At 55.6% G+C, this 14,000-nt stretch overlaps 6 protein-coding genes across 6 annotated transcripts; 5 read left to right on the forward strand and 1 right to left on the reverse strand.

The window, feature by feature from the left end:
* The first annotated feature begins 63 nt into the window (after positions 1-63).
* Positions 64-2,599, forward strand: SCHCODRAFT_02557571 (FAD/NAD(P)-binding domain-containing protein). Its single transcript, XM_003026393.2, has 8 exons — positions 64-434; positions 499-710; positions 771-836; positions 888-1,261; positions 1,318-1,335; positions 1,391-1,564; positions 1,619-1,708; positions 1,780-2,599. The coding sequence occupies exons 1-8, from the start codon at positions 391-393 to the stop codon at positions 2,293-2,295; spliced, it is 1,494 nt and encodes a 497-aa protein (XP_003026439.1). The 5' UTR covers positions 64-390; the 3' UTR covers positions 2,296-2,599.
* On the forward strand, positions 2,277-3,360 carry SCHCODRAFT_02125205 (uncharacterized protein). Its single transcript, XM_050341872.1, has 3 exons — positions 2,277-2,686; positions 2,787-3,231; positions 3,288-3,360. Exons 1-2 carry the CDS (start codon positions 2,637-2,639, stop codon positions 3,202-3,204), a joined length of 468 nt encoding a protein of 155 aa, XP_050197122.1. The 5' UTR covers positions 2,277-2,636; the 3' UTR covers positions 3,205-3,231; positions 3,288-3,360.
* Positions 2,947-5,165, forward strand: SCHCODRAFT_02644422 (FAD/NAD(P)-binding domain-containing protein). Its single transcript, XM_003026392.2, has 10 exons — positions 2,947-3,231; positions 3,288-3,385; positions 3,447-3,652; positions 3,705-3,773; positions 3,827-4,197; positions 4,254-4,271; positions 4,321-4,494; positions 4,544-4,633; positions 4,681-4,731; positions 4,778-5,165. The coding sequence occupies exons 2-10, from the start codon at positions 3,345-3,347 to the stop codon at positions 5,099-5,101; spliced, it is 1,344 nt and encodes a 447-aa protein (XP_003026438.1). The 5' UTR covers positions 2,947-3,231; positions 3,288-3,344; the 3' UTR covers positions 5,102-5,165.
* A 682-nt stretch (positions 5,166-5,847) lies between these two features.
* SCHCODRAFT_02593774 (FAD/NAD(P)-binding domain-containing protein) lies at positions 5,848-7,750 on the forward strand. Its single transcript, XM_050344002.1, has 8 exons — positions 5,848-5,893; positions 5,950-6,158; positions 6,211-6,279; positions 6,327-6,697; positions 6,753-6,770; positions 6,823-6,996; positions 7,045-7,134; positions 7,187-7,750. The coding sequence occupies exons 1-8, from the start codon at positions 5,853-5,855 to the stop codon at positions 7,625-7,627; spliced, it is 1,413 nt and encodes a 470-aa protein (XP_050197123.1). The 5' UTR covers positions 5,848-5,852; the 3' UTR covers positions 7,628-7,750.
* A 428-nt stretch (positions 7,751-8,178) lies between these two features.
* On the forward strand, positions 8,179-10,172 carry SCHCODRAFT_02644430 (FAD/NAD(P)-binding domain-containing protein). Its single transcript, XM_050346389.1, has 9 exons — positions 8,179-8,268; positions 8,362-8,570; positions 8,624-8,692; positions 8,744-9,114; positions 9,173-9,190; positions 9,243-9,416; positions 9,471-9,563; positions 9,611-9,661; positions 9,713-10,172. Exons 1-9 carry the CDS (start codon positions 8,228-8,230, stop codon positions 10,040-10,042), a joined length of 1,356 nt encoding a protein of 451 aa, XP_050197124.1. The 5' UTR covers positions 8,179-8,227; the 3' UTR covers positions 10,043-10,172.
* A 562-nt stretch (positions 10,173-10,734) lies between these two features.
* Positions 10,735-13,674, reverse strand: SCHCODRAFT_02706840 (uncharacterized protein; the record flags this gene model as incomplete). The annotated part of the gene is made up of 11 exons (XM_003026301.2): positions 10,735-10,784; positions 10,842-11,581; positions 11,632-12,216; positions 12,266-12,290; positions 12,343-12,516; positions 12,570-12,683; positions 12,747-12,815; positions 12,869-13,021; positions 13,072-13,267; positions 13,317-13,367; positions 13,423-13,674. 11 exons carry the CDS (start codon positions 13,672-13,674, stop codon positions 10,735-10,737), a joined length of 2,409 nt encoding a protein of 802 aa, XP_003026347.1.
* Between the last annotated feature and the right edge of the window lie 326 nt (positions 13,675-14,000).

A 14,000-nucleotide genomic window follows, 5' to 3' on the forward strand; every position in this document is an offset into this window, starting at 1 on the left:
AAATGCCACGTGATTGCCAGCCTGGCCGGCGAAATCCGACCTCTTGTCTCGTCACCTCACCGCGCAACGTCCGCGACGGCTGACAAGCATGTCCAGCGGGCGGCTACTCAACGCTCCTCCTCTAGTGTTATTCTTTGATATATCTTGTCTTCGACCGTCACCCCGCACGCCAGTATGCCTCTGCACGGCACTTGTGATCGTAAGGCTGTCTATCCATCCCCTGCGGTGAATGCGTTGCTCTCCAAACACCTTCGCCTACTCGTCAAGACCAATCAGTAACTGTCACCGAGGCTCCGCTACTATGACTCGGAACCACCCTACCCGCTGGTTATATACCTTGCCAGACTGACGAAGCAGCATCGACAAACCTTCTGACCACAAACTTCAACCATGACTGTCGAGTTGTCTCCTCAAAAGATAGAAATTGCCATCATGTATGTTCTCCGTGCTTACGTCGTCTACTTCAACCTGCTTCTCGTGCTGATTTATCTTCTGCAGCGGCGGGGGCATTGGCGGTCTCGCTTTCGTGCTCGCCATGCAGCGCTTCTGCGTCATGTCCAAGTTCAATATCAACGTTTACGAAGCGGCGACCAAGATCTCGCAGATCGGTGCCGGTATCACTGTATGGCCGCGCACAATCGAGATGCTGAACGACCTTGGGATGAGGGAGGACTTCGAGGCGTTCTGTGTTGATAATGAACAGCTGCGATGTGAGTTAGCATCTCCTATGCTAGACGATCTCCTCAATATTTGCTCATCGCCATTTTCAGCGTTTATCTGTCGCAAGAGCGACCAGTCGGAAGGCCACACCTTCCGCGAGATATTCCTCGAAGACGGTCAGCTTCGATGGCTTACTTCTCGTAGTACTTGCTGACCTGACTTCTTAGGCAACATGCTCATGGTCCACCGCGCCGAAGTTCAGGAAATCTTCCTCAAACACATCTCCAAAGACGTTCACTTCCACCTCTCCCATCGCCTTGAGAGCTATACCTACGCGGACGGCAATGGTCCCCACCGCATCCACCTGAATTTCCGAAACGGCCAGGTGGCCCACTGCGACCTCCTCATCGGTGCCGACGGCGTCAACTCGGTCGTGCGGCGCACTTTCTTGCCACATTTGGCGGAGAAATATGAGCGGCCCGAGTACAAGGCGTCGATTGAGCCGTTGTTTAGCGGCAGTTGTGTGTACCGAGGACTGATCCCGAGGGAGAAGCTGGCGGAGAGGTGGCCTGGGCATCCGGCGCTGGATAGGCCGTATCAGGTACGACATACGATGTTTGGGTATCTCGCGCAGCGCTGATGTCCCTCTCAATGCAGTACTGCGGTAAGGACATGGTAAGTCCTCCTGGACGCTTCCTAGCACGGTGAAGAGCTGAATGCCAACCCTTAGCACATCGTTGTCTTCCCTGTACAAAAGGGTCGCTTCATCAACGTCGTGCCATTCTACTTCGACTACGCCCGAGAGGACTCGACCTGGGAAGGCCCAGCGCTCAGAGACGCGACTTGGGACGAGATCCTGAAGATGTATGAGGGCTGGGAGCCTGAGGTTCAGGCGCTGCTTGAGGTGCGAATCCCGGCGACTCATTGCGTACGCCAGCAAGCTCACGTTGCGTGACAGTGCATGGAGAATCCGACGCACTGGGCGATCCTGACCGTCAAGCCTGTCGATATATACGCAGACGATGGCGTTATACTTCTCGGTGACGCAGTGAGTTCGACTCCTTACAATGCGCTCCATCCGGAGCGCCCTCCCTGTCATGTCACTGATGTCCTACCCAGGTCCATGCCCTCACCCCGCACCTCGGCGCCGGCGCTGGGCAGGCTATCGAGGACGCCTACGTCCTTGGCCGCATTCTCGGTCACGTCTCGGGCACCGCCAAGAACGGACTCACGACCTCCTCCCTTCACGGCGTGATCCTGCCCTCCAAGTTCAGCTCCACCGTTGCTGCCGGCATCTCCCGCGCCAGTGACATCTCGCCCGCGCTCATCTCCTCCCTCTCCGAGAAGACAAATGCCATCTACAACCGCCTGCGCCCGCCGATCGCGAACTTCGTGCAGGCGCGGGCCCGGCTGCAGACGCGGTTCTACAACTTTAACGAGGTGGGGGCGGATCTAAGCCTGATTGAGGCCGGCTCGCCGGTGCATGCGGAGGTGAAGGAGGGAGCGGACGCGCTGGATGAGGGGAGGTTGGCGAAGCTGGGTCATGGCATCTGCGATGGGTACCATTGGCGGAAGCATAGCATTGTGCGCGAGACGGATGAGGAGATGAAGAGGCTGCTCGGCGATGCGGTGTAGGGTCAGGGGATGGTGCGCGATGGAAGATGAGGGAGACAAGCGTGTGTCCTTTGTTTATCTTACCCGCGAATGAGGATGATTGTTTTGTATAGGGAGCGTCTGCGTCGTGCTGTCGTACCCATTACTTGTGCGGCACTTATCTTGGGACCAGGGTTGTTCGTATACATTGAGGGCCGCATTCCTTGCTTGCGGCGCTAGGGTGGGACGGCGCGTGAATCGTCACCGCGTGTAGGCGCGTGTACCTACCCGCACTCGTCGCGAGTTCTGGTCTGCCAACTTGGCATTCACCGATACTGACTCAGCGCAGCTTTCCTTTAGCATTGTGTTGCTGACCTCTCGTCATGACCATTGGGCGCTTAGCGGGCGTCTTCCGTAGTGCTTCTTCAAGAAGGTGAGTGCCTCCTATCTTTGGAGTAATGTCGCTAAGTGTTGCATACTTCATCTCGATCCCTGCCCCGCTCGTCTTAATGAAAAACGCTCTGCTGTTACAGTGAATATTGGGCAATGTCTCCGACAGTAACGGCGCAGTGGCACCCTCGCAGTTTCAAGAACTATCAATATGTTTCTTTAATTTCTCTTGTAGAATTCGTAGCGCTCTCCCCTCGGTTTGTGGCGTTCGATCATCGTGCATCTAACGACTCTCACGGGCTCCCACAGATTTCCACAGACGTACCGCGTCACCAGTTGCATATCGGCACTACTCATGCACCAGAAAGCATAGTGCATTCTCTTCCCGCTCACCTTCGTGCAGATCGGGAGTCCATAGCACTAGCTTCGCCCCCATATTCCTATCCGCTGCCGCCGCAATTCACAGGTCGACATTCTCATCATCCCGCTGCGCCTATCGGCCTCCGGGGGCACACCGGGGAACCGATGAGAAAGAGGTCGGCACCGTGTACTCCAATATAGCGCTGTGGCCGCCCATCTGCTGGATAGGTATGTCAGCCTCGTGCTTCGCCACTGCGGGTAGCCAGAGTACTTATAGAGCGCAGGGGGACGTCTTCAACTATCGCTCACCTGTTCCCAGAACTTCATCCGACCTATTCATCATGGCCGCACCCGCTCCTCGCAAGATCAACATCGCTATCATGTGCGTGTCCTTCCCTTGCTTCGACTCCCAGCGCCTGTACGACTTACTCACGTTCTTTCAGTGGTGGCGGCATCGGCGGCCTCGCCCTCGTCCTCGCCATTCAGCACTTCTGCGACCTGGACCAGCTCGAAGTCAATGTCTACGAGTCCGCCGCCCAGATCTCGCAGATCGGCGCGGGCATCAATGTCTGGGAGAGGGTGTACGACATCCTCACCGAGCTTGGTATGGAGGCGGAGTTCGCGACTCACCTGCGCGAAGGGGAGACTTGTGAGTGCGAGCGCGTCGCCCGCCACCGTTACGCCGAAGAGGCCCGTTCCAGCATTCACCTGCCGCAAGAGCGATCAGCCAGAAGGCGTCACCTTTCGAGAGGTATCTTTGGATCAGTCAGGTGAGTCTGATCGTACGCCCCTCTTTCGCGTTCTAGCGCTCACACGACCGCAGGAAAGATGCTGTTGATGCATCGCGCGGACGTCCAGGATATCTTCCTCAAGTATATCTCGCCGGACGTCAAGATGCACCTCTCGCACCGCCTCGAGAGCTACTCGTATAACGACGCCGCGGCCCAGCGCATCGAGCTCAAGTTTCGCGGTGGCCAGAAGGCACAGTGCGACCTGCTCATTGCTGCGGATGGTGTCCATTCCGCCGTTCGCCAGGTCTTTTTGCCTCGTTTGGCGAAGAAGCTTGACAAGCCGGAGCTCCTGGAGTCCCTCGATCCCATCTTCAGCGGCAGTCGCGTCTTCCGCGGCCTCGTACCTGCCGAAGAACTATCCAACGTTTGGCCCAACCACCCCGCGCTGACCAAACCTCATCAGGTGCGTTGAACGCTTCAATCCGTGCTGAAGTCTAGCTGATTATCTCCCTCGGGTAGTATTGCGGACTGGACAAGGTACGCGCTCTCCCCGAGCGACTGTCACAAACGTTTGACATCTCTGCAGCACATCGTTACGTACCCAGTCTCCCGCGGTCGCTTCGTCAACGTCGTACCGTTCTACACCGACTACTCTCAGGAGGATACGCCGTTCACGGGCTCGTACATAGGAAGTGCGACCAATGAAGAGCTCCTGCAGGAGTACGACGGTTGGGAACCGGAAGTAATGACGTTGCTCAAAGTGAGTTCAGCCTCAAGTACCGTCTACCGTATGCTCACGAAGGATGCAGTGCATTCCCACTCCATCGCACTGGTCTGTACTCACCATGAAGCCGTTTGACATATGGGCGGACGAGGGTGTCATGCTCCTCGGAGATGCTGTACGTATCCTATACACCGATACATCTCGTGCTCACTCATAGGATAGGCCCATGCAATGACGCCGCATCTTGGCGCTGGCGCAGGACAAGCGATCGAGGTCAGTACTCGGTCTCAACCGCTCTATATTCAGCTGACATCCTCAGGACGCTTACATCCTCGCGCGAGTTCTCGGTCATGTACAGAAGAAAGGCCCTCTGGAGATGCTCTCCGACGAGACCATGAAGCTCTACAATCGTCTTCGCCCACCCATCGCTAATTTTGTGCAAGCTCGCGCAAAGCTACAGACTCGCTTCTACGAATTCCGCGAGGAGGATGTGGACCTATCGCTTGTCCAGGCTGACTCCCCGATCTACACAGAATCCGATCGCTTGGCCAAGCTGGGTGCAGGGATCTGGGATGGGTTCCATTGGAGTCAGCACAGCATCGTACGGAAGACGGATGCAGAAGTGGCCAATCTGCTGTCCTGAACATGCCGCCCCGTCGATAGAAGCATCAGTAGAATTGTGAAAATGAACTGCATCCTTTCGAACCACGAGGTGCTCCTCAAAAGTTTGTAAAACAGGATCCTGATTTAACAGACCAGGATACATGGGATGCTCATTTCGGAAGACTTAATCGTGATCATGGGCACGGAAGAATATATTGAATCAGAACGCCAGAAAGTTTGTTTGTGTATGTTGCGCATTGTAGGTGCAGTGTCGGCTATTGCCGAGCCTGCTGCCGTGATCCGTCGCCAACTCCCGAGTGCTCCTTGCTTCTGCGCCTCATAACTGGAAATGTCATTGCTGATATCCTTGAGCTTCAGGCGCCTATATGGCCGTTCATGGAATCAAGATTTCTTGGATTACGTTCTGGCGCTGGCGGCTCTTTCGGAAGGCGTAGGTGACGCAGACTGAAGTATCTCTTTCCGCACAAGAACGGAAGTTCAATGGCCTTCTCTGTTCTTTCGCACACCTGGAGGCCACAATTATGTCTGATTGAACCTCATTCTCTTTAGTCATGATCCGCTGCATCAAGTCTCGTCGCAGTCGCCTTGCGAACCTCCAACACCGTGGCCATATTTGGTATGTAAATGCTCGTCGTTTTTGACTGGACTTTATCACGGCGGAGAACTGCCGTGGCAAAATTCAGCCGTCCCACGAACTATAAAGACGTCCACTGTACGCCTCGACGTTTTCATCCTCGACTTCGACCAACCTTTTGCCAGACGTACCAAGCATGACCACCGACGCGCCTCGCAAGATCAACATTGCTGTCATGTACGTGTCTCGCTGCTCATCGTAGACGCTTTCTGACCTCCTTCTCCTGCGTCCAGAGGTGGTGGCATAGGTGGACTTGCCACCGTCCTCGCCATACAGCACTTCTGTGACATGTCCCAGCTGGAGGTGACCATCTACGAGTCGGCTTCCCAAATCAACCAGATCGGTGCCGGCATTAATCTCTGGGCGAAAGTCTGCGAGATGCTCAGCGGGCTTGGATTGAAGGAGGACATAGACGCCCTCCTGCGTGCGAACGAGAATTACGGCAAGTGCCACTTCACTTGGATATTATCCGCATGAAATGACGAGCACTTTAGCCTGGACCATTCGCAAGAGCGATCAAGCCCAAGGCGTTCCCATGTGCGAGGTCCAGCTCAAGGACTCCGGTCAGTCGTAGCGCCACGTCCGATACATCGTAGCTGACCCAACACAGAGAGACTGCTCCTACTGCATCGCGCTGTCGTCCAGGATATTCTTCTGAGGCACATCTCTCCGGCGGTCAAGATCTGTCTCTCTCATCGCCTAGAGAGCTACACATACACCGAAGATGCCGCGCTGAGGAACCAGTTGAACTTCAAGGACGGTCAAGTGGCGCGGTGTGACCTGCTGATTGCTGCAGATGGCGTCCATTCGACCGTCCGCCGCCAGTTCCTTCCTGCGTTGGCGAAGAAGCTCGGTAGGCCCGAGTTGCTCGAGTCCGTCGATCCTCTCTTCAGTGGTAGCAAGGCCTATCGCAATCTTGTTCCCACGGAGAAGTTGGCGGCAGAGTGGCCTGGCCATCCCGCGTTGACGAAGCCGCGCTCGGTACGTCGACTAGTTTATGGATACGTTATAACGACTGACTGTCCTGCCTTGCAAGTATTGTGGCAAGAACAAGGTACTGTCCCCGTCACAAAAGTTGTCGACCCAGTACTTACAATGTCGTTCAGCACATGATCACCTACCCGGTTTCCGGTGGTCGCGTCGTGAACGTTGTACCCTTCCACACCGATCCATCCAAAGTCGATACCCCCTTCCTCGGTTCGCAGATCGGGCAAGGGACCGCCGAAGAAGTTCTCAAGATATACGAAGGATGGGAGCCTGAAGTGCAGGCCGTGATCAAGGTATGTCTCGGTCCTCTTTTACAAGCAGCTCGTTGACTAGGTTCGCAGTGCATGGAGAATCCCTCGCACTGGGCGATCCTGACGCTGAAGCCATTCGATACGTGGGCTGACGACGGTGTCTTCCTGCTCGGGGATGCGGTGCGCTCCTTTCGTCGTGCAAGCACTTACTAGGTGTTGAGTCTTTTCGCAGGCTCACGCCATGAATCCTCACATCGGAACGGGCGCTTGCGAGGCCATCGAGGTATATGACTGTAGAAACGAATCATTTCTTCTACTGACGTGTTGCCCTCCTCAGGATGGCCACGTCCTCGCCCGAATCCTCGCGCGAGCGCAGAAGAAGGGACCCCTCGAGATGCTCTCCAACGAGACGATGGCGCTGCTCTACAACCGTCTCCGCCCGCCCAAGGCCAATTTCGTATCAGCGCGTGCCCGACTGCAGGGCCTGTTCTACGAATTCAACGAGGAAGGCGCGAACTTGTCCCTGGTGGAGAAGGACTCACCGATGTACACGGCGCCGGATCGATTGGGAAAGGTCGCCGCGGGGATCCGGGACGGATACTACTGGCCCTACACGCATAGCCTCGTGCGCCAGGCTGAGGAGACCGTGGCGCTGGCTTTGTCCACGGCGTAAGGTCGAATACAGCTTTTGGCGAGTAGTGAACGTGATGAGTGTTTGGGAAAAGGGATTGCTAATGAATCGGTTGACCGTGCGAGTTTTCACCCCGGCATGCTTGCGCGCGGAACGCAGCCGCATATGAAGCGCGCTCATGTGATCTGCTGACGGCTTGCCACAGACGCGGTCTTTCGCGTCTGACCCAGTCTTGGTCCTTCTATGGCCTCCCTACCTCTGTCGACCGCTCGAAGCACCCCGACCCTCGCGAACTGAACTGTACTCACTCGCCTCATAGACAGATGTGCGCTCTCAGAGGACGCATATAATTTTCAAGACCTTTACGAGCGCGTCAGTAGCGAGCTGCATTCGATTCACAATCATCAACATACAAGAGCAAGGCAGTGAACGAGCGCTCACCATGCGCGTAAATCATATCTCCCAGGCTTTCATTCCTCGTAAGTGGTTCCCATGAAGCGGCATCTTCCCTCGGTTGCTGAAGCGCTACAGCCCGATGTACCCACGCGCTTGAGCTCACTATATAAGGCGCCTCTCATTCGACGAATATCGAACCCTCAAGGACCTTCTACTTCTGTTCCTCTCTACTCCCACCACTTCACCATGGCTGAGAACGCTCCCCGCAAGCTTACCGTCGCCGTCATGTGCGTACACATCGCCATTAAGATGAGCCCCTGCTGACCTTCTCTTCCCTTTACCTTTCTATTCGTGCTGGCCTTCGACTTGCGTACTCGCAGAGGTGCCGGCATCGGTGGTCTCGCGGTCGTGCGCGCCATTGAGCGCTTTTGCGACATGTCCATGCTCGACGTGCACCTCTACGAGGCGGCGTCGCAGATCTCGGAAATCGGCGCGGGCCTCAATATCTGGCAGAGGGTGTACGACATCCTCACGGACCTAGGCTTGGAGGACGATATGAAAAAATACCTTGATAACGCCGAGACGACTTGTGAGCTTGCTTCACTCATCGCCTGCTTGCCACTTCTCACTATAGGTTCCCAGCCTTCACCTTTCGTAAGAGCGACCAGCCCGAAGGGATCACGTTCAAGGAGGTGTACCCAGAGAATGACGGTGAGCTATAAGTTCCGATCCACGTCGCCCCCCACTGAACACCATGAATAGGGAAAATGTTCCTGCTGCACCGCGCCGAGATCCAAGGCATGCTCATGGGGCACATCTCCGCGGACGTCAAGATCCACCTTTCCCACCGTCTCGAGAGCTACGAGCACACCAATGATGCCACAGAGAAGATCGTACTGCGCTTCCGAGGCGGCCAAGAGACCCGTTGCGACCTCCTCATCGCCGCGGATGGCGTTCACTCGGTCGTCCGCCACCAATTCGTCGCTCGTCTGGCCGACAAACTCAACCAGCCGGAGCTGAAGCAGGCTCTGGACCCTGTCTACAGCGGCAGCAAGTTATATCGCGGTCTAGTTCCGCAGGAGCAGCTAGCGGCGGCGTGGCCGGACCATCCGGCTTTAACGAAGCCTTACATCGTAGGTATCCTCTCTTTTCAGCGATGCCATGATCGTACTCACCACGATGTATGAATAGTACTGCGGCAAAGACAAGGTAAGCGGCTACCTCTCGCCTGGTCAATAGCGCGCTTACTTCCCCTCTTCAGTACGTTGTGACGTACCCCATCGTCAATGGTCGCTTCATCAACGTCGTCCTCTTCTACACCGACATGACCGACGTCGACACCACTTACACCGACCCCGAAATCGGAGAAGCCACCGCGGACGAAATCGTCAAGATGTACGAAGGCTGGGAGCCGCAGGTGGAGGCGCTGCTGAAGGTCTGATTCGGCGCGGTTGAGACTTTCTTCCTCGCGCTCATAGCCTCTACACAGTGCATGCCCAACCCGTCGCGTCATTGGGTACTGCTGACGCAGAAGCCTCTCGAGACGTGGGCTGACGAGGGGGTGATGTTGATGGGAGACGCGGTAAGCTCTCTCTACACTGATGTCGGCCATTCTGACTAGCATCGCAGGCACATGCGATGACTCCGAACCTCGGCACCGGCGCAAGTCAAGCCATAGAGGTATTTCTTCTACTTCTCTCCTCTCGTTTACGCCGCTCACCGATCCTCCAGGACGGCTACATCCTCGCTCAAATCCTCGCCCGCGCGCAGAAGAAGGGCCCTTTCGAGATTCTTTCGCAAGACACCATGGCGCTCTACAACCGCCTGCGCCCGCCCATCGCCAACTTTGTGCAGGCGCGCGCGAAGCTGCAGTCTCGGCTCGTCCAGTTCAACGAAGAGGGCGTGGATCTTTCGCTTGTCGAGGCCAGTTCGCCGATGCACACCGACACTGACCGCCTGACGAGGCTCGGAAACGGGCTTTGGGATGGTCTGCACTGGTATAGGCATAGAATCGTGCGTGAGACGGATGCGGTGGTGGTGAAAGCTCTGGCGGCGCACTGATTATGCAGTTTCTCTGACACTGGACTTACAATATTCAGTCGCATAGCCTCGAGTACTCATGGTTAATGTCGACATGCCTGCCCGCAGCCTGAGTTAAGTGGTGTAATGGCAACACGAGCGCTTTACAAGACTTGGCGGCAAAGAGGGAGAGAAGTATGTTTTTGCAATGTGCAACTTTACAAGCATCAGTGGTGTAACGGTAACATTGGAGCTTCCTGGTGAGCTCTCGCGAACTGCCGCTACGAACATCCGGGGCCCGCCGAGCGCCAGCGAGGAAGGAGGGCCCCGGATGTCGTTGCGGCAGTTCGCGGGAGCTGTAACCTAGTATTCCCATCCGCGCGGAGCCCGAGGGGTTAATTGCTCTAGCCTCGGGTTCGACTCCCGGCTGATGCATGTCTTTTTGCCATCGAGGGACGGCAGAGGCGCCGCCAACGATCACCAACCGCAGGTGTCAATTGACGTTGACCGTTGACGCTGACACGATGATTGATTGGCACTCAGTATTGAGCAGGAACGGAAATACAGCAAGTATAATTCAGGTTGCGCGGACTGGTAACCCGTTAGCGTGAAGTAGACACAGTATAGTCGGTGAAGCGTTACGGACGGGTAGTGACACCACGCCAATGGACGATAATCGTGAGTAACCTTCCTTTATCATAAATACTGCAGCATTGTGCCCAGGTGAAACAAGCCTAACGTGGCCAAGACACGAACTCCGGCTCAAACGGCACCCGTGGTCTATCTGCGTGATGGGTTTCGTGAGAGATGCAGTTACGAAGGTGTACTTGTAATCACGTACAGAAATCTATTGTGAGATGGAAGGGCTCGAGCAAGTCTGGCCTGACTCTATGGACGATGCGGAGGACGTTGATGTGGCGCTCCTTCACTGCAAGTTCCAAAAGCGATGAGGCCTTCGGTGGGAAGCTGCTCACGAAACGTTCCACAGGCTCATACAGGATCCAGAACTCCTTCAGCGATTTGTGTGCATAGAACGACCAGAACTTCCGCGCATGATAGTGTAAGGGATAGCGTCCTAGCAATCGTTTCTTGGGAGTGTCTGTAGTGCCCACGGCAGACAGGTAGGCTATGCACGTGAAGGCCATCCTTGTATAAGCTTTCGTGCTGGAGAATTGCATTGGCGTGCGAGGGCCGAGGAAATAGTCGCGAATCGAGGCATGCGCAATCCGAACGAAACCTCCGTAGTATGAGACAAAGGCTGAGTTCACGATGGTGAAAATCTCGTCCGGCGACGAAGGTCGCAGCTCGGTGTCGAAGACTGGGAGGTCACGATCACTGTGTTTGGACCACTCGAATGCCAGCAGCTCGGAGTACTCGTGTTTATCCAACAGGCCACGAGCGAAGAGGAGCCATTCGAGCATCCTCTGGAGCTCATCACGCTGCGCCTCTGGCATCATCGCGAAGGCCAGATCATAGGCATCATTGAGCGTCTTCGGCATGTCGTGCAGCATTCTGCGCAGCTGGGTGGGTATGCCAGCAACGCCGGCCAGTTCCTGGATCTGGAGCACTGTCCAGCGAAAGCTGGGCAAACGTAAGCAAGAGGCATCTCAAAGCAAGGGCGGTATGCATACTTCCCATCTGCCCTACTTGTGAGCATCTTGCGAACAAGGCTGATGTTTTGGCCCTTCACCTTAGCGAGCGCACCTCGCGCGGCTAGCACGTCATCTAGATGAACTGCTATGTCGCGCGCGACCAAGTGCTTCTTCACGAGAAGTCGAGCACTGGATAAGCGCTCGAGATACCGATTATAGGGCACCTCGGTACGGCTCGACAGGAGGAGCGAGACGTTCTCGTGTTTGATAAGATCTTCCAGAAAACATCCTTTTCTCGAGTCGAATTGAATGATGGCCTCGTCCAAAGCATCTAGTGCGACGAAGACTCTCGCGACGCGACTTTGCAGCGCGGCATCGAGCATGCACTGAACTTTATCGAGCGATATCTCGGAGCGACCCGCCATGAGATTGTCGTGGAGGGTCTGCAGCGCTTCAAGTACGTCGGCCCCGTGATGCGAAAGCTGGCACAGAAGCGAGGATGATAAACCTTCGAGATTGCGATGCCGCAGATTAGGATTGGTGGCGTCGAAGAAGTGCGTCAAGACGAGGGATTGAGGGGTCACGAGCGCACAGTGCGCCCGAAGTTCGCATATAGCACCAGCCCTGCGCGTGTTCGTATCAGTACTACTTCCAGCAAAGCGATCTGACGTACATGATTGTGCTCTTTCCACATCCAGCTGCACAACTGCGATCAGCTCGAGAAGTAGGCGTCCGACCCAGGTCACATACCGCTGCCTTGTAACAAAAGAACACGCTTCTTTCCCGCCTTGAATGCCGAGAACTCATTGCTATCGAAGAACCAAGAGCCGGTCCCTCTGGCTCGCTCGTATAACAGCGCATTGATCTTCGCCGAGCAATCCGGATACTGCAACCATTCGTATATCCTGCCCTGATTGTAGCTCTCTGCAACGATCACATGAGTGCGTAAGTCAGAGAAAATGGACGGCAATACGAACTTTTCTTCAGGACTTCCTCGTTCAGTTGAAAGAGCTTGTTCTGGATGTCCTCCAAAATCCTGCGGTTCGCGGTGTTCTGTCGTTGCGTTGCCGATGCACTCTTGCGAAGCAGATCTTTGACAATGACTCATCAGCCGTGTGATCTCAACGAGAGAGGCAGGCGAGAGAAGCGCATACCGTAGATCTCCCGCGTTGTGTCCAAAACACGTTCAAGGAAAGTTCGCAGGATGTTATCTGCGTCGTTCCCTGGGCATACGCGTAAGCAAGCTGTCTTTCGGATACTCATGTCGCCCACTTACAAGCGGCGCTGTCAGTGAAGATGGACAGCGTCCGCTGGGAGACGAGCAGCGTCACGGCGGATATTGTCTGATGCTGGTTCGTTGCAAGCTGGCGCAGCTCCTCTAACGCCTTATCGAGTACATCCGAGTGCCGAATGCTTCTCAGCCAGGCCGCTACGACCACGTCAGACGGCTAAGCCAGAAAGCCAGTGGATGTCACGTACTCAACCGCCCGGACTTCTGCATCTCCGTGATCACGCCCAAGATAGCGAGGATCTGGACGAGTAACTTCAAAGAGGCTTCTCTCAGGACGACGTGCATGATGGGGGCAGCGCTCGTCTTGATGATGCGCAGATGGTGCGCCATGGTCTCGAAAGCGTCTTCAATAGCATCAAAGTCTTTCTGCACCTTCATCGCTGCCTACCAGAGATAATCAGAAGCAAGGTCACTATGCAAAAATCACGCGTACTTGGAGAGCGACGCCGATGGCGGTAAAGATTGCTTTTCCGGGCGAGAAAGGCTACGATGCGCTCAGCAAAACGACCTCTGGCGCAAATATCATTGGCATAGCTTACCACAGCGAACGCTTCTCCGAGGATACTACATAGGGTCTGCACCGTCCACGCGATGGGCTCCAATTTGGACCGAAGCTGTTGTCCGTCCTCCCGGAAGTTGCTAAACTCCGTCCGACGACTATCGATGAACTCGAAGATCTCGTCCGACGACGCGAAGGGTGGGAACCCAGGAGAGGAGAGCTTGATCCCGGCCCGCCGCTCATACGCATCGAGAGCGCCTCGCCAAAGGTCAGCTAGAGAGTCCGTGGCCATTCCCTCGGCGTGTCGTTAGAAGGTGGCGGTTGCTGCTACTCGGAGAGCTATACTGGCGCTATGAGAAATGCGCTGTGATCGGCGTAGCACAAAGCGTAGATATCCGCGCAGTGGTTGACGTGGTCGACGTGGCGAGAGTCAAGGAGAAGTCTCGCGCTTCACAAGCGATGCTGTAGCTGACCAGTGCCGTGATGGGCATCACCTGTGCGAGATCAGATACGGACGAAGAATCGCACGCCCGAGCAGTTCTTGCCATGCTATGCAGTGAATGAGCGGGAAGTAAGTACCCGTACCGTATAGCGTCTACGCAGTGCGCATTTCAACGG

Source organism: Schizophyllum commune (assembly GCF_000143185.2).
Source record: "Schizophyllum commune H4-8 unplaced genomic scaffold SCHCOscaffold_16, whole genome shotgun sequence".
In the NCBI taxonomy this organism is placed as follows: domain Eukaryota; kingdom Fungi; phylum Basidiomycota; class Agaricomycetes; order Agaricales; family Schizophyllaceae; genus Schizophyllum; species Schizophyllum commune.

Bases quoted from the DNA above. Each gene is read 5' to 3' on its own strand.
- SCHCODRAFT_02557571 (XM_003026393.2), top strand. From the start codon at position 391: ATGACTGTCGAGTTGTCTCCTCAAAAGATAGAAATTGCCATCAT. The intron at 837-887 runs GTCAGCTTCGAT...CTGACTTCTTAG, and splicing joins CGAGATATTCCTCGAAGACG to GCAACATGCTCATGGTCCAC. The intron at 1,565-1,618 runs GTGCGAATCCCG...GTTGCGTGACAG, and splicing joins AGGTTCAGGCGCTGCTTGAG to TGCATGGAGAATCCGACGCA.
- SCHCODRAFT_02125205 (XM_050341872.1), top strand. From the start codon at position 2,637: ATGACCATTGGGCGCTTAGCGGGCGTCTTCCGTAGTGCTTCTTCAAGA. The intron at 2,687-2,786 runs GTGAGTGCCTCC...CTGCTGTTACAG, and splicing joins CGTAGTGCTTCTTCAAGAAG to TGAATATTGGGCAATGTCTC.
- SCHCODRAFT_02644422 (XM_003026392.2), top strand. From the start codon at position 3,345: ATGGCCGCACCCGCTCCTCGCAAGATCAACATCGCTATCAT. The intron at 3,653-3,704 runs GTGAGTGCGAGC...GGCCCGTTCCAG, and splicing joins CCTGCGCGAAGGGGAGACTT to CATTCACCTGCCGCAAGAGC. The intron at 4,634-4,680 runs GTACGTATCCTA...CTCATAGGATAG, and splicing joins TCATGCTCCTCGGAGATGCT to GCCCATGCAATGACGCCGCA.
- SCHCODRAFT_02593774 (XM_050344002.1), top strand. From the start codon at position 5,853: ATGACCACCGACGCGCCTCGCAAGATCAACATTGCTGTCAT. The intron at 6,159-6,210 runs GCAAGTGCCACT...CGAGCACTTTAG, and splicing joins GCGTGCGAACGAGAATTACG to CCTGGACCATTCGCAAGAGC. The intron at 7,135-7,186 runs GTGCGCTCCTTT...GTCTTTTCGCAG, and splicing joins TCTTCCTGCTCGGGGATGCG to GCTCACGCCATGAATCCTCA.
- SCHCODRAFT_02644430 (XM_050346389.1), top strand. From the start codon at position 8,228: ATGGCTGAGAACGCTCCCCGCAAGCTTACCGTCGCCGTCAT. The intron at 8,571-8,623 runs GTGAGCTTGCTT...ATAGGTTCCCAG, and splicing joins TGATAACGCCGAGACGACTT to CCTTCACCTTTCGTAAGAGC. The intron at 8,693-8,743 runs GTGAGCTATAAG...CACCATGAATAG, and splicing joins GGTGTACCCAGAGAATGACG to GGAAAATGTTCCTGCTGCAC.